General features: G+C 35.9%; 1 protein-coding gene across 2 annotated transcripts in view; it reads left to right on the top strand.

Moving 5' to 3' along the window:
* Positions 1–17876, top strand: part of VPS37A (VPS37A subunit of ESCRT-I) — a 50990-nt gene that overhangs the window by 18314 nt on the left and 14800 nt on the right. For both annotated transcript variants that reach the window (XM_041752998.1, XM_041752999.1), the window contains exons 2-4: positions 730–804; positions 2663–2777; positions 3390–3490. In XM_041752998.1, coding sequence (XP_041608932.1) covers positions 730–804; positions 2663–2777; positions 3390–3490 — 291 coding nt within the window. The remainder of the gene's footprint in view (positions 1–729; positions 805–2662; positions 2778–3389; positions 3491–17876) is intronic.

The following is a 17876-nucleotide window of genomic DNA, read 5'->3' as shown; positions in this document are numbered from 1 at the left end:
CTCATGGCCCAGAATGGCTTGTTAGAAGTGTGGCTATCAGGTAGAGGCAGGAGGGGCAAATGGACTCTTTTAGATGTTTTCATGGTAATTCTATCCTACAACCTCTCTGTATCTATCTTATTGGCTAAAACTTAAGTTTGTAAGAACAGCTAGCTGCAAAAAAGGCTAGGACATTGCTATTCAGAGTAAAATCAGACTTGTCTTAACTTAGAGAGAAAGGGAGGTTACTTGTTTTTGGAGAGCAGCCAGCAGTCTGTCATAAGACTATAGGAGACATCTCATCCAGGCTTTTAAGTTTAAGCTATTAAGACCCAGACTTCCGGAGCTGTCTGTATAGCTGGGTAATGGAAGAATTATAATCAGAACCCAGATTTCTTGCTGACTTGTGTTAACCAGAGGGATCACAATTACATCTACTAATGATGAATTAAAGTGAAAATAAATCAGTCTAGCATTAGTATGAGAGTTTTTCTTTGCCACTTTACCTCAGCATCTATCCCCATTCTACTACACCCCCCCCCCCCACACACACACTTGGATATCTCAGAATATTATTGCCTGCTTATTTGATAAATCTATGATCATTTTTCCCTCAAGATGCAAGTTATATGGCTAGATTCAGTGATTAAAATGAATAGTTTAGTAGGGTCTAAAAACATTTGGTGTTCTTTTTAACATTAATGGTTTTATACCTTCAGGTGAATTTTTCTCTCAAATTTTCTCCTACAGTATAGCTGAAATACAGAAAGATGTGGAATACAGATTGCCATTCACCGTAAACAACCTGACAATTAACATTAATATGTGAGTAGAATTGTATCCTGTATTTTTATGTATTAGTACTTTTAAAAATCTTTTCCTATTTTCTTAGTTATTAGAAGTAAATGGTTTAAAGTGAACTTATTTAAAATATTCCTTTTCTAGAAACTATAACTTACTAAAGTCACACAGTTTTGTGAAACAAATTTTTAAAGACATCATTGTAAAGTATATTGTTGTAAGAAAGAAACTATTCAAGAAGAAGTGCACTAAAAAGATGTAATATTAATAATACTGTCATTGTTTTTATTGATATGCATAAAATCTTAGCCGGAGGTAGACTGAAAGAGAAAATCCACAAATGATGAGAAACAATCAAAGAAGTTGCATATGGAAAACTGTTAGAGATATATCCACCTCTATATCAGAAACAAGTGAAAATATTCTAGTCTTCAGCAACAGATAGACTATGTCAACAAGAAAGTTCAAGGCTGAATTTGATCTACTATTTAAAGAAAAAAAATTCAGTTAAAAATTACAGTCATGAGGTTATTTAAGAGGAAAGATGGGACAAGGTGATTGCTAAAGTACTCATTTAACTGTAAGTATAATTATTAATCTTTAGTATGAAAGTATTTAAAGTTATTGCCTCAGATTGCAGGAGGTGGCTGGGTGCTAGAGTAGGTGTTTGGTTGAGGTAAGAAGCACCTAACTTGAAGATAGGAACCATGGCTTCTCATCTTCATATTCTCATTGTATAGCATAATGCCTGCATAGAGAAGGCCTTATTAAATCCTAGTTGAATAAGTGAATGAAAGTGTGAATGTATAATAATGCCATGCATTATGCTGTGTTATCTTGATATAGGAGTTTTTGAATCCTCACAGCAGCCCTGCAAATTGGGCAAATTACACACAAATAGATACAAACCCAGATTTGTTGGGCTCTAAGGCCATTCATTGTCTTTATCAGACTGGTTTAACATCTTTAACTATATACATTAAATAGTTTTATCTCTACCAAATGCTCTAGGAAGGGCTAAGTAGGAGAAGCCAAAAAGGACCCAGTTTTCTTCTTGACAGTGCTGCCATACAAACCATTTTCTGATCCAACAGGGGAACAGAAAGACAGTTTTAAAGGGGCATATTCTTCTGAGTTTAGAGACATTTAGAAATCAAGAGTTTCATATCCAGTAAAATCTATTTAGGACTTCAGTATCGAATTTTAAATTTGTGGTGGTTCTTAAAGGTTAGGATTTTCACCTTTTTTTTGTTGTTGTTTGTTTTGATATTGAGAATTGATTGTTCTTTGATTGAAACCATGTGATGGACCTCAGACTTGGGAGAGTTGTGTTAGTGGGGACAATTAGAAGATACCCTTATAACACTAAGGCATAATGACAGCTGCACAGTTTTAATCATAGTGCTTTTGCTTTTATATCTACTCATTCTTTAAAAATTCAATAGATGGTGTAATAATTCCTGGCAGCATTTCATAAGTAGGAAAACCACAAGAAAATTATATGGCCAGAACCTGTGGTCTAATAGTCAAATTGGTTCCTGTGGTTCTCCTGATACAAATACCTGACCTGATTTTATCTGAGATTTTGCATAACTTGGTATATTGTGTTTGAAAGCAATTAATTGACATATGTGAATAGTATCTTGTAACTCAGGGTATCCATATTTTACATTAAGAAGATTTTACTGTATTGAATTGCTTTATAATTTAGTTGCTCAAATATATCATTTTGTGTATTTTCAATCAACAACCATAATACAACTTATTACTGTGAATAATTCAAATGAAAGCATGAAAATTTAATTTGCTTATAACTTTATTTTAGAATTATGACTATATAACATAACATTTATCTTTTTTTCATCTGTTCTACTTTTAACAGATTACTCCCTCCACAGTTTCCTCAGGAAAAACCAGTGATCAGTGTTTACCCACCAATACAACATCACTTAATGGATAAACAAGGAGTATATGTTACTTCTCCATTAGTAAACAATGTATGTATATAGTATAATTTATTTCAGAGTAGTATAACAGGTGTATTACTTTACTACTGCATATTTTAGAAATTTAAAATGCATTTAAAATCTCATGTGGTCTAAGTAATTTCCCCCCCACAAAGGTCAATATGTCTAATAGATAATGCTGATTTGAAGGTTATTTGTTTTATTTGTTTTTCTGTGATGAGGACCTGTTGATCTTAGAACTTTGGTTCACAGTAGATTTTCCATAGTTGTTAGGAGGGGATAAAATTCAAATATGCCTCAAAGTTCTTAGGATACATCAATGATTGATTAATATGAAGGACTATAACTTAAATGTACTCTCAGTATATACCTTTGAACCTTCAAATTATTTTTTAAAATGTGGAAATATTTTAGCTCCATTACTGGTTAAATTGATTTTTAACTGATTTGTGGCATTGAGCCTATGGGAAAATATTGTCAGTTGTAGATTACTAATCTGGTCATTTGACACAATATCCTTTGTTTTTTCATTTGATTCTTGCTGTGCCAAAGGAGATTTAAGATACGCTTTAGAATGATATTATCCTAATAAGACATACTCTGAAAGTGATTTTGATCATGCTGTATTACTGTTACTTTTAGTTTACAATGCACTCAGATCTTGGAAAAATTATTCAGAGTCTGTTGGATGAGTTTTGGAAGAATCCTCCAGTTTTAGCTCCTTCTTCAACAGCATTTCCATAGTAAGTATGTTTATACCAAAAAAAGTTTGCATATATTTATTTTACTTTTATCAAAATAATCATAATATAGTTTAAATTTTCAGATGATATTAAAAGGCAGTTCTCTTTCTTCCACATTCCCACTTTCACGCAGATACATTCATGCTTTTCACAGGCAACTTTGTTTTCTTCTTGTAGCTGCTTTTCCAATGTTTACCTTCATCTTTCTGAATAATTTAAACAGTATATATAATATATATATATGTATGTATACACACATATATCTTGGTTCTTTTATTTTAGATACTATATATTGACCTTCTATTATGATTGATGAGAATTTTAGTTATCTTTATCTTTCATAAATGTTTGTTTCCCCTCATTCTCTCTGTGATTGATATCATGATTTTTACTTAACTTCATTTTTGGTATTTTCATTACTTAAATTCTGTAAATATTTCTGTAAATATTCCCCATTGCTGAACTAAGTACTTGGTCGTGATTATATTTTCTTTATGGTATAATTTTTTTTGCTTTTTCTGGAGTTAATAATTACTTCCATTTTTCTATTGGTTGTTTTATCCTTTTAATATTCCACATGTTTCAGCAGCTCTGAAAAGCACCTTTCAGATCAAACCTTGATGACATGTATTTTCTTTGTGAATCTGCAGTTTGGTTAGAGACTACTGGAGATAATTTATTTTTCTTACACTTTTTGTATTAGCTGTTGTGGCATGAAGTCTAGGGACTGAAATCCTCTAAAGGTTCTCTTAACTTTCCTGTCTGGCACTTTAAGTTAGTCACAAAGTCCCACCTAGGTTCAAAGAGGAGGAAATAGATTACATCTCTTAATAGAGAGGCAAAGGTCAAGAAGTCTATCTATGGAAATTTGGGAAAATACAATCTATCACAATCCTGGCAATAAGAATTTACTTCTCTCTTATGTGCAAAAATGTGCTCAGCTCCTTCCCCTGAAACTTCCAGACTCTGTCACATTACAGAATCAGGCTCACGTTAAAAAAAAAAAGAATCAAAAAAAAAAAAAAAAAAAAAGAATCAGGCTATGTTGAGGGTCTGGGGTTTAAGTATCTGAGTCAAATTCAGGTACAGATGAGGTTTCTTGGGTATGTTCCTCAAGTACAGTCTTTTTTGGTATGAAGACAAGTGAATTAAAGAGACAGGGTAACAGGTAACTGTCCCCCACACACCTATCATAGGGCAGTTCATAGGCCTAGGAAAACTACTCTAGGCCCTTCCACTGAAAAAGAGCGAAAATGGAAGCTATGCAGGAGCCACTGGGCCATAGCAGTTCTGAATCCAGCTGGGCAGATGTTGCCATTTCTTTGATAAGGAATTAATTTCACTTTCTGGAAATGATTCTTGATGGAGTAATTCTGGGTTTTTCATATTGCCTTCTGAATCAGCTTTCTTTCTGTAAAATGTAGCCCTTATTTGCAGATGAGTAGTTTTTTCAGCCTGCTTTCTCTTCTGTAGAAGTTAAGGGTCCATAGGCCTCTTTTCATTTGATATTGTCTCTATCCCTTTTAGACCAAGATGATACAATTACTTAAAAATATTTGTAGTTTTCTTATGAATCCACTTTTCATCCATTTCTTTAGACAAAACTAATACCCACAAGTCTACAAAATAAGCCTTTAGGCTCCCTTAAATTTCTTAGAAGCCCTAGGAAGCCTTTTGTCTGGCTAGACAGTTCTCTAAGGCACTGCCTCAGTTTTCTTCAGAGGAATTAACAAAGAATCTTCTAGCCCATCTTGGGTTTCATCTTCTCTTTGAAGCTCTTTCTTAATTTGAAAACTTTAGAGAAGCTAGGAATGAGAGACATTTTTCTTTTTAAATCCAAGAGATCTTCTCTCTTTATTTTTAGCAGTTCTTTTTCTCTCTTCTCTCAGGTTTTACTATAGCCAACTAGAAGTAAGGGGTACCATTAATACTGCCTGGACTCCTTAGCTAGATCATCTAATTCTTTTTTTTTTTTTTTTTTAATTTTTATTTATTTATGATAGTCACACAGAGCGAGAGAGAGAGGCAGAGACATAGGCAGAGGGAGAAGCAGGCTCCATGCACCAGGGGCCTGATATGGGATTCGATCCCGGATCTCCAGGATCGCGCCCTGGGCCAAAGGCAGGTGCCAAACCACTGCGCCACCCAGGGATCCCTAGATCATCTAATTCAATAAGTACAGGCATACTATGGATTCTGTTCCAGGCTACCATAATAAAGTGAAAATCACAGTAAAGTGAATCAAATGAATTTTTGGGTTTCCCAGTGCATATAAAAGTTATGTTTAGACTATACTGTAGTCTATTAAGTATGTAATAGTGTTGTTTAAAAAAATATGCACATGAGGGGAGAGAGGTGAAAGTGGTGGAGTATGAAGACCCTGGCTTACCTTGTCCCATGAGTACAACTAGATAACATTCACATCAGCATACATAATCCAGAAAATGACCTGAAGACTGTCAGGGTGAACTGCACGAGCAAAGGTAGAGAAGAGGCCACATCAAAGAAGGTAAGATGTGATTTGAGACCTAAACAGACTATGGCCATCTCTGGACAGCCTATAGCTGTCTCTGGACATAATCATGCAAGGAAGCCTACAAGGGAAAAAGGAACTCACATAACATCTGGCTTTGAAAGCAAGAGGGGTTGAATTTTGTGAGTTCTTAAAACCAAGGAGACTTAAAGCCTAGAATTCTAAAAATCTGCAGGCTCAGTGCTGGGAGAGCCTGGAGGACCTTAGGAAGTGGAGCCCCCACTCTTAAAGAGACAGCACACCAAACAGCCTGAGCAGGTACAGCATAGAATCAGCAATTTGACAACTACCTGGGACACATGGAAGGGACAGTGATTTACTCATCACAGAGCTTGTCAAGAGAGATAGAGATCTCAGAGAGGCCTCTTAGAACAAAGGAGCTGGCACCTGCATTTCTCTGCCCTGCACCTCAGCTTAAAGACACAGCCACCTTTGGGAAGCAGTGCAGCACTGACACTCCCTACCTAACTTTCTTAAACCAAGCCTTGTCTACTGTGCTGCATTGGATCTGCCCTCCCCAGTCATACTGCCTCAGTCCTGGCAGTATAGTATATCCCTCAGAAGACATGCACAACCCTCACCAACACCTTGACACCCAACCCACACATCTGGCAGGGCATCAGTCCTTGTACCAGGTGTGGTAGCAGGTGCTACAGAAGTCTGAGGTACATCTTCTTAAAAGTACATGCCTGGTTAAGCTGATCCAGTCCCAACAGTAGAGGCTCCAGGTCTTACTTAGCAGACAGACCAGTACACCCTACCTCTGCTGGGGACCAAACAGCCCATAGTGAGCAAAAAGCCACTGCAGAAAACTGAACTGAAGGGAAAACTGGCAAGAACACAATAGGACACATGCAACATACATAGAAGACACCCTCTGAAGCAGCAGGTCCCGGGGAACAGGGAGCGCTGCACTGCCGGGCACTACAGGACTTCTTAGACATAAAGCATTACCTTCAAGAGCAGTTGGTATAGCTGACTTTCCTAACACAGAAAGAGACACAGAGAGATAAACAAAATGAGACAGAGAAATATGTTTCAAGTGAAAGAATAGGACCAAACCACTGCCAGAGAGCTACATGAAATGAATGTAAGTAATATGTCCAATAGAGAATTTAAAGTGTTGATCATAAAGATACTCACTAGACTTGAGAAAAGAGGAGAAGACATCAGGGAAACCCTTAAAAGGATGAAAAAAGAACCAATTAGAGATGAAAAACACAAAGAATGAAATTTAAAATCTACTTGATGGAATAAATAACAGGATAGATGAAACAGAGGGACAAATTAATGATACAGAAGACAGAATTTTGGAAAGTAACCAAGCTGCACAAATGAGAGAAGAAAAATTTATGCAAATTGAGAATAGTCTTAGGGAATTCAGTGACTATATCAAACATAATAACATTCACACTGAAGGGATCCCAGAAAAAGAAGAGAGAGAAAAAGGGGGCAGAAAATTTTTTTGAAGAAATAATAACTTCCCTTAATCTGGGGACGAAATGGATATGTTATACAAACCTAATGATAACCACAAATTCAAAACCAGTAATAGATAAACAAAGAATAAAGAGAAAGGAATCCAAGTGTATCACTAAAGAAAATCAGCAAACCATGAAAGAGAGCAAGAGAAGAAAGGATTAGAGAGAAACTAAAGACACAGTCACAAAACAAGTAATAAAATGGCAATAAATATGTAACTATCAATAATTACTTTGAATGTAAGTGGACTAAACATTTCAATCAGAAGACATAGGATGACAGAATTAATTTTTTAAAAAAGACCCATTTATCTGCTGCCTACAGCAGATTCGTTTAGCCCTAAAGACACCAACAGATTGAAAGTGAGAAGATGGAGAGACATTTACCTTGCAAATGGATCTCAAAAGAAAGAGTAATAATACTTATATTAGACAAATGAGACTAAGACAAGGATAAATAAGAGACAAAGAAAAACACTATATGATAATAAAAGGGGCAATCAAACAAGAGGATATGATAATTGTACATATTTATGCACTCAACATAGCACCTAAATACATAAACAGTTAATAACAAGTATAAAGGAGCTAAATGATAGTAACACAATAATAGTAGGGGACTTCCCACTTAAATCATTGAACATACCATCCAAAGAGAAAATCAAGGAAACTTTGAATGATATACTGGTCCAGATGAATTTAACAGATATATTAGCAACATTCCATCCTAAAACAGTAGAATACATATTCTTTTCAAGTGCACATGGAACATTCTCTAGAATACATCACATTTTAGGTCACAAAACAAGTCTCAACAAACTCAAAAAGATTGAACTCATACCATGCGTCTTTTCTGACCATAATACTAAGAAACTAGAAATCAACCATAAGAAAAACTCTGGAAAGAGCAAATACATGGAAATAAATCAACATGTTACTAAAAAATGAATTAGTCAACTGAGAAATCAAAAAAAAAAAATCAAAACTTACGTGGAAACAAAAATGAAAAAAATATAGTGATTCAAAATCCTTGGGATATAGCAAGAGTGGTTCTAAGTGGGAAGGTTATAGCAATATAGACCTATCTCATGAAGCAAGACAAATCTCAAACAACCTAACATTTAATGGAGCTACAGAAAGAACAACAAAACCGCAAACCAGTAGAAGGAAGGAAATAATAAAGTTTAGAGCAGGGGCAGCCCGGGTGGCTCAGCGGTTTAAGCACCTGCTTTTGGCCCAGGGCGTGGTCCTGGGGTCCCAGAATTGAGTCCCATGTCAGGCTCTCTGCGTGGAGCCTGCTTCTCCCTCTGCCTGTGTCTCTGCCTCTCTCTCTCTCTCTCCCTCTCTCTCTCTCTCTCATGAATAAATAAATAAAATCTTTAAAAAAAAAATAAAGATTAGAGCAGAAGTAAATAATAGAGAAACTAAAAAAACCAATATAACAGATCAGTGAAACCGGGAGCTGGTTCTTTGAAAAAATCAAAAATTGATAAACCTGTAGCCAGACTTATTAAGAGAAAAAGAGAAAGAACTCAAACAAAATCACAAATGAGAGAGGAGAAATAACAACCAAGGCCACAGATAACACAGACAATTGTAAGAGAATATTATGAAAAATTATGCCAACAAATTGAGACAACCCAGGAGAAATGGATAAATTCCCAGAAACATATAATCTACCAAATCTGAAACAGGAAGAAACAGAAAGGTTGAACAGACTGATGGCTAGCAAGGCAATTGAATCAGTAATCAAAAAACTCCCCAAAAAACCTGAAGTCCAGAACCAGCTGGCTTTATAAGCAAATTCTGACAAACATTTGAAGAGTTATTACCTATTCTTAAACAATTCCAAAACGTAGAAAAGGAAGGACAATTTCCAAATTCGTTCTAGGAGGGCAGTATAATTCTGCGAACAAAACCAGATACAGACACCACAAAAAAAGTGAACTCAAGGCAGTATCTCTGATAAATATAAATGCAAAAATCCTCAACAAAATACTAGCAAACCAAACCCAACAATACATTTAAAAAATCATCACTACAGGGATCCCTGGGTGGCGCAGGGGTTTAGTGCCTGCCTTTGGCCGGGGGCGTGATCCTGGAGACCCAGGATCGAATCCTACGTCGGGCTCCCGGTGCATGGAGCCTGCTTCTCCCTCTGCCTATGTCTCTGCCTCTCTCTCTCTCTCTCTCTGTGACTATCATAAATAAATAAAAATAAAAAAAAAATCATCACTACAATCAGGTGGGATTTATTACCGGAATGCAAGGGGTGATTCAATATTCAAAAGTCAGTCATTGGGACACCTGAGTTGACTCAGTGGTTGAGCATCTGCCTTTGGCTCAGGTCATGATATTAGGGTCCTGGGATTGAGTCTCACATCAGGCTCCCATGGGGAGCCTGCTTCTGCCTCTCTCTGTGTGTCTCTCATGAATAAATAAATAAAATCTTTAAAAACAAAATGAAGTTAATCACCATGATACAACATATCAGAGAAAGGATAAAAACCCTCTAATTGTTTCAGTAGATGCAGAAAAATCATTTGACAAACCACAACATCCATTCATGACAAAGACTCAACAGAGTAGGTTTAGAGGGAATACACTTCAACATAATAGAGGCCATATATGAAAAACCTACAACTAAGATTATACTTAATGGTGAAAAATTGAGTTTTCCCCCAAGATCAGGAACATTACACAAGTGTCCACTTTCACCAGTTTTATTCAACATAGTATTGGAAACTCTAGCCACAGCAGTCAGACAACAAAAGGAAATAAAAAGCATACAGTTTGGTAAGGAAGAAGTAAAACTTTCACTATTTGCAGATGACATGATACTATATATAGAAAACCCTAAAAACTCCACCCAAAAAGCTACTAAAACTGGTAAATAAATTCAGTGAAGCCACAGGATACAAAATCAATGTATAGAAATCTGTTGCATTTCTATGTACTAATAATGAAGCAGCAGAAAGAGAAGTTACGAAAACAGTCCCATTTACGATTGCACCAAAAATAATAAAATACCTAGGAATAAACTTAACCCAAGAGGTGAGAGACCTATTCTCTGTTAAATAAAATATTGATGAATTTGAAAAAGCACTAAGAAATGGAAAGACAATCCATGTTTCTGGATTAGAAGAACAGATATCGTTAAAATGTATACTACCCAAAGCATTCTACAGATTTAATACAATCCCTATCGAAATACCAACAGCATTTTTACAAAACTAGAACAAACAATCCTAAAATGTATATGGAACCACAAAAGACCCCAAATAGCCAAAGCAATCTTGAAAAAACCATATGGTACTGGCACAAAAATAGTCCCATAAATCAATAGAACTGAATAGAAAACCCAGAAATAAACCTACAGCTATATGGTCAATTAATCTTTGTTAAAGTAGGAATGAATAGGCAATGGGAAAACAGCAATGTCTTCATGAAATAGTGTTCAGAAAACTGGACATGGACATGAATAGACATTTCTTCAGAGATATTCAGATGGCCAACAGACACATGAAAAGATGGTTCCCTGATGATCATTCATCATCAGGGAAAAGCAAATTAAAACTACAAAGGGTTAACACCTCATACCCATCAAAATGACTAAAATGAAGAACACAAGAAACAAATGTTGGCAAGGATGTAGAGTAAAAGGAACTTTCTTGTATCATTGGTAGGAATGAAAACTGGTGCAACCACTGTGGAAAAATGTGTGGATGTTCCTCAGAAATTTTAAAATAGAAGTATTCTATGATCCAGTAATCGCACTACTGGGTAATTACCCATAAAATACAAAACACTGATTGAAATGGATACATGCTCCCCTACATTTATAGCAGCATTATTTACAACAACCAAATTATGGAAGCAGCCCAAATGCCCATCAATAGATAAATGGATAGAGAAGTGATACCTATATACAGTGGAATATTATTCAGCCATAAAAAGAATGAAATCTTGCCATTTGCAACGACATGGGTATAGCTGGCGAGTATAATGCAAAGTGAAATAAGTCAGAGAAAGACAAATACCATATGATTTTACTCACATATGGAATTTAAGTAACAAGCAAAGAAAAAGGAGACAAAACAAGAAACAGACTCTTAACTATAGAGAACAAACTGATGGTAACCAGAAAGGGAGGTTGGTGGGGGTTAGGTGAAATAGGTGATGGGGATTATGGAGCGTGCTTGTCATGATGAGGACGGGGTGAATCAATTGTGGAATCACTCTGTTGTACACCTGAAACTAATATGCTATATGTTAACTATACGGTAATTAAAATAAAAACTTAAAAGATTAAAAAATAAAATAATTACATAAATTAAATTGTCAATTGCTAAGAAATGCCTACCATTATCTGAGCTTGCTTTCAGTGAGTAGTAATCTTTTTGCTGGTAGAGGGTCTTATCTCAATGTTGATGGCTGCTGATAAACCAGAGTAGGTGTTTATTGAAGTTTGGGATGATGTGACAATTTCTTAAAGCAGTGACGTTTGCCATATTGATGAACTCTTCCATTTATGAATGATTTCTCTGTTGCATGCAATGCTGTTTGATTTTATCCACAGTAGTACTTCTTTCAAAATTGAAGTTAGTGCTGTTAAATCCTGCTGCTGTTTTATCAACTAAGTTTATGGAATATTCTAAATCTTTTGTTGTCATTTCAACAATCTTCACAGCATCTTCACCAGGAATAGATTCCGTCTTAAAAACCATTTTCTTTGCTCAAACCTGAGAAGTAACTACATTAAAGTTTTATCCTGAGATTGCAACAGTTCAGTCACATCTTTAGGCCCCTCTTCTAATTTTAGTTCTCTTACTATTTCTGCCACATCTGCAATTACTTCCTCCACTGACATCTTGAATGCCTCAAAGTTGTCCATAAGGGTTGGTATCTATTGCTTCTCAACTCCTTACATGTTTGACTTCTTCCCACAAATCACAGATGTTCTTAATGGTGTCTAGAATGGCAAATACTTTCCAGAAAGTTTTCAGTTTACTTTGTCCAGGTTTATCCAAGGAATCACTGTCTTTGGCAGCTATAGCCTTACAAAGTGTATTTCTTTAATAAGACCTGAAAGTCGACATTATTCCTTGATACATGGCCTATGGAATAGATATATCATGGTAGTAGGCACAAAAATGACACTAATCTTAATTGTAGGTCCCCATCAGAGCTCTTGGGTGACCAGGTGGATTGTTAATGAGTAGTCAGAATTTGAAGGGAACCTTTTTTTTTTTCTGAACAGATCTCGATAGTGGTCTTATAACATTCAGTAGACTGTGTAATAAACAGATGTATTGTCATCCATGCTTTTTTTTTTCCCCATTTATAGAACATAGGCAGAGTAGATTTAACATAATTCTTAAAGGCCCTAGGATTTTTAGTATGGTCAATGAGTATTGGCTTCAGTTTGGTCACCAGCTCTATTAGCCCCCAACAAGAGAGTAACCTTGTCCTTTGGACCTTTGAAGCCAGGCATTGACTTCTCTTCTCCAGTTATGAAAGTTTTAGATGGCATCTTCTTCAATAGAAGGCTGTTTAATTAGGGTTATAATTAAATCTTGTTTAGTGTAGCCACCTTCATTAATTGTCTTAGCTAGATTTTCTGGGTAACTTTCTGCAGCTTCTATATCAGCACTTGCTGCTACACCCTGCACTTGATTGATGCATGGTTGCCACAAATTCTCAATCTTGAAACAGTATCTGTGAAGCACAATTAAATGAGTCATACTTGTATATTTTCTACTTTCCCTGTTATTGCAGCCAACAGTGTTGGTAAACTTTCTACTAATATATAACAAAGTTCCCATTCCAACATTTTCCTCACTTTTCCTGCCAGTACTCATTGGCGCATCCTCACAGGCCCTCAGGCTTCTCTTTGAGGGTGCATTTGGCTTTCACCTGTCAGGTTCCAAAGCTACTCCCATGTTTTAGGTTTTTCTTTTCCTTTTCTTTCCTTTTTTCTTTTTTCTTTTTTTTAAATACCAGCAGCTTTCCACTTCTAGGTGCTAAAATCTGTTCTGGCTACTAAGGTTTAGCAAAATTTTGGCTAAAAACGTTGAACACATGAATTTTGCCCACTAATCATCAATTCAGGAAGGGTTCATCAGTGAGCTCTCAGCCTACTCATCAGAGGCCTTACCTGGGGATGTCAGATGGAATACCTATCTACACGTGGCCTCTCTCTGTGGCTTGGGCTTCCTTACAACATAATGGTGATCCCCAGAATGAACATATCAAGAGCTGTGAGGAAGTCATATTTCTTTTATGACTTAGATGCTGAAGTCATTCACTGTCATTTTTGCTGCATTCAGTTTGTGGGGGCAGTTACAATATCCTGATCAGATTCAAGGAAAGGAAAAATAGGCTTCTTGTTGGTGGAGTGGCAAGGTTCTGGGGGAGTATGGGACCAGAAATATTGCTGTGTCCATTTTTTTGAAAATACAGTATGCCGCAGATTGTTAGAAGATAAATTTTGAAACGAAAAATCTTTACCCCTTAGAGTTCATAGTTAGTATAGTTCAGATTCTAAGTTGAAGTGCTTTTCCACTCAATTTTGAGGATATTGCTATATTGTTGTCTATATGACTTCCGTTATTGCAAAGTGTCAAATGCCTTTTTGATTTCTGATCCATTGTAAATTTTAGAAAACAATTTTGGTATTCTGAAATTTAATGATGATGCACCTTCTTGTTGGTCTTTTTGTTTTCTTTTCTCAGAATATTTCTCGGTTTTATATCCCAGTCCTACTTAATTTTCAAGAAATCGCTCTTGCTCAGGAGTCAGGCAGCCTCTTGAACACTGCCTGGAAATCTCCTTAGCTAGATTATCCAGTTCATTAGGTCCATCAGCCCCAGCCCTCATCTTTGCTCTCTTGTGTCTTTGTCCTGGAGTCATAGGCCTCACCAATATTCCTTACATAAAAACTGTATTTCCTGTTTTCTGTCAGGGTAGGGTTGGATATAAGTTCATTTACCTTATTTGAAAATATAAGCCAATAAGTTTACTTATTCCCATTTCAAATAAGTTCTATGATTAAGTGCAGGTTATTAAAATGCTGGTTTGATACATTTCTTAGAGATTTTTTAATAGGTTGTACATGCTACTGAGGTCAAAACAAAGCAAATTGGTTCAGAATAAAGACTTTAATTCAAGGATAACACAAATGCTCTCTCATGTTGGTCATATTATTTCCAAGTAACTTCTATATATGTTACTAACATATCTTTAGATGAAAGTTTTAACATAAAGATTAGCCATTTTTTAATTTTTTTAAATATTTTTTATTTGAGACAGTGTGTGAATTAGAGAGAGAGAGAGAGAAAAGGAGCAAGGGAAGAAGGAGAAGCACACTCCTCACTGAGCAGGGAGCCCAACACAGGTCTCATGAACTGAGCCAAAAGCAGATGCTTAACTGACTGAGCCACACAGGAACTCCAAGATGAGCCATTTTTAGAGATGTTTTTCTTTCCTGTAATCTGTCTTCTATCCTGTTTTCCATTTTGCTATGGAGTTATTAGTCTTTTATCAATTTGTAGGAATTTTTTATATGTTAGAAGAGAAATTTTTTTAATTTTATTTTTATTTTTTTTTAATTTATGATAGTCACACAGAGAGAGAGACAGAGGCAGAGACACAGGCAGAGGGAGAAGCAGGCTCCATCCACCGGGAGCCCGACGTGGGATTCGATCCCGGGTCTCCAGGATCGTGCCCTGGGCCAAAGGCAGGCGCCAAACCGCTGCGCCACCCAGGGATCCCTGTTAGAGAAATTATCCCTGTGTCTGTGATATGAGTTTTAGATTTTCTTTTCTTTTTTTTTTTTCTTTTTTTTTATTTATGTATGATAGTCACAGAGACAGAGAGAGAGAGGCAGAGACACAGGCAGAGGGAGAAGCAGGCTCCATGCACCGGGAGCCCGATGTGGGATTCGATCCCGGGTCTCCAGGATCGCGCCCTGGGCCAAAGGCAGGCGCTAAACCGCTGCGCCACCCAGGGATCCCTGTGATATGAGTTTTAAATGTTTTCCCCCAATTTGCTATTTGTCTTAACTTATAATGGGCATTGTCATGTAGAGGTTTTTGTTTTTTGTTCTTAATATCAAGCAATTAATCTTTTTCTCTTATGACCTCAGAATTTGGGATGATGGACTGTTCTTTCCCACCCGAAGGTTATTATTTCCCAATGATTTCTTCTAATTCTTGTAAGATTTAGTTTTAAGCATTTAAATTTTTGATGAATTTGGTTTTTATCCTGTTATAAGTATTTGACTCTAATTCAGTTTTTTCAAGCTGTCCCAGCACTATTTTTTTTATTTTTATTTTTCCAGCACTGTTTATTGACTGATCTTTTTTTCCATTTATTTCTGATCTGTCTTATATCCTTATTCTGTCTCTTTTTTTTTTTTAATATCCTTATTCTCTTATGTGTTTTGGGGTCTTTCTGGATTTTATATTTAGTTCCATTGATCTGCATATCCATTTACCACTATTTACTCTAAAAAAAAGTTCTCTTTTCTGTTTTTTCTTGTAATTATTAAAGTTTTATAATTTGTGTTGCTGTCACAGTTGATCTCTTCTTAATCCTCCTTCAGATACTTTTCTCTATAATTTTCCATATGAACTTTAGTACCATTGTATGTTTCAAAATCCATAATAAAAATTACTTTCCAACATAATTCCAACTTGTTAATTTGTCATTAATGAAATAATAATACTCCAGTTTAAAAAATTGTTCAAGCTTTATATATTTTGGAGCATGTTTCAGTACTCTCTGTGTGTTTTCCAACACCAAGTAATTCTCCAGTTGTCAGCAGACAGTGACTGGGTTTCCTATAAATTTCATTCATTTCTGATGCTGTTTACCTGAAGATAGTGTCAGGTCCCACAAGTTATAGATTCAGTATCAGAAGACTGCTTCGCTTCCAACACCAGTCAAATCCACAGGTTGTTCTCCTGCTTCTGACCAACTGGATATAAACTCAGAGATTCCCATAACCACCCCTGACCTTGCAGGTTCTATTAATGTGTTGAGCCACTCAAAGAACTCAAGAGAAATATTTACTTAATGTTTACCAGTTTATTATAAAAGAACTTACAATGGATACAGATGAATAGCCGTGTGAAGAGATACACAGGGCAAGGACTGGGAGAGTCCCAAATGTAGAAGCTTCTGTCCTCATGGGCTGGAATGCACTACCCTCCCGATTTGGATGCATTCACCAATAAAGTTTGTCAGATCTCATTGTTCAAGAGTTTTCATAGAGCTTAGTGTGCAGCCCCTTACTCCCTGAAGTCAGTGGGGGTAGCTCATAATTCCAGCCCTTCATCATTTCTTTCTAGTGACCTATCCCATTCTGAGACTGTAGGAGCCCAAACAGAGTCACCTCATTACCATAGATTCAGTGTTACGAATAACAAAAACAGGTTCCTATCACTTAGGAACTCTGTGCCAGGAACCTAGTTGAAGACCAAATACATTTCTTACTATACCACAAAAACAATGTGAACTATTGAGTATTAGCACTTTATTTAAAACCAGCATAAGCCATTTTATCCTTTACATAAGAATGACTGACCCATATAAAACTAATACTAATTTAAATATTGGTTTAGATAATTTTTACCTGCAGTAAGGCCTGAATTACCCTACTTATTTTAGAGTCTGGTTCTCTGAACTTTTCTAAGAGAAAAAAATGTAAAATGTTTTTTGAGATTTAATTGACATAAAACGTTATATAGTTTCAGGTGTACAATGTAATTCCACATTTGTACAAATGTTGCAAAACGTTCACCACAATAAATCTACTTAATCTGTCCTTATATATAGCTGGAATTTTTCCTGTGATGAGAACATTTAACATAGGGTCTCTTAGCAGTTTGCAAATATGCAGTAAGTATTATTAAATATAGTCACCATACTCTATATTACATCCCCTGGCTTATTTCTTTTATAAGTGGTAGTTTGTACTTTTTGACCACCTTTATGCATTTCACTCACCCCAACCCCCTACTTGGGCAACTACCACTGTGTTCTCTGTATCAGTGAACTTGACTGTTCTGTATTGTTGTTTTTAGATTCTACATGTAAATGAGATCATACAGTATTTGTCTTTCTTTTCCTGACTCTTTCACTTAAAATGCCTGCAGGAGCCATCCATGTTATTACCACAAGTGGCAAGGTGTCATTCTTTTTAATGACCAGTAATATACCATCACATATATAACACTACATTTTTATTTCTGTGCATCCATTGATGAACATTTGTTTGCTTCCATATCTTGGCTGTTATAAATAATGCTGCAATGAACATGGAGATGCATTAATCTTTTTGAGTTACTTTTTGAGTTACTCAAAAATC

Source organism: Vulpes lagopus, chromosome 4 (genome assembly GCF_018345385.1).
Source record: "Vulpes lagopus strain Blue_001 chromosome 4, ASM1834538v1, whole genome shotgun sequence".
NCBI lineage: Eukaryota > Metazoa > Chordata > Mammalia > Carnivora > Canidae > Vulpes > Vulpes lagopus.
The sequence above is the reverse complement of the archived record's forward strand: the minus strand, read 5'-3'. Positions and strand labels throughout refer to the sequence as shown.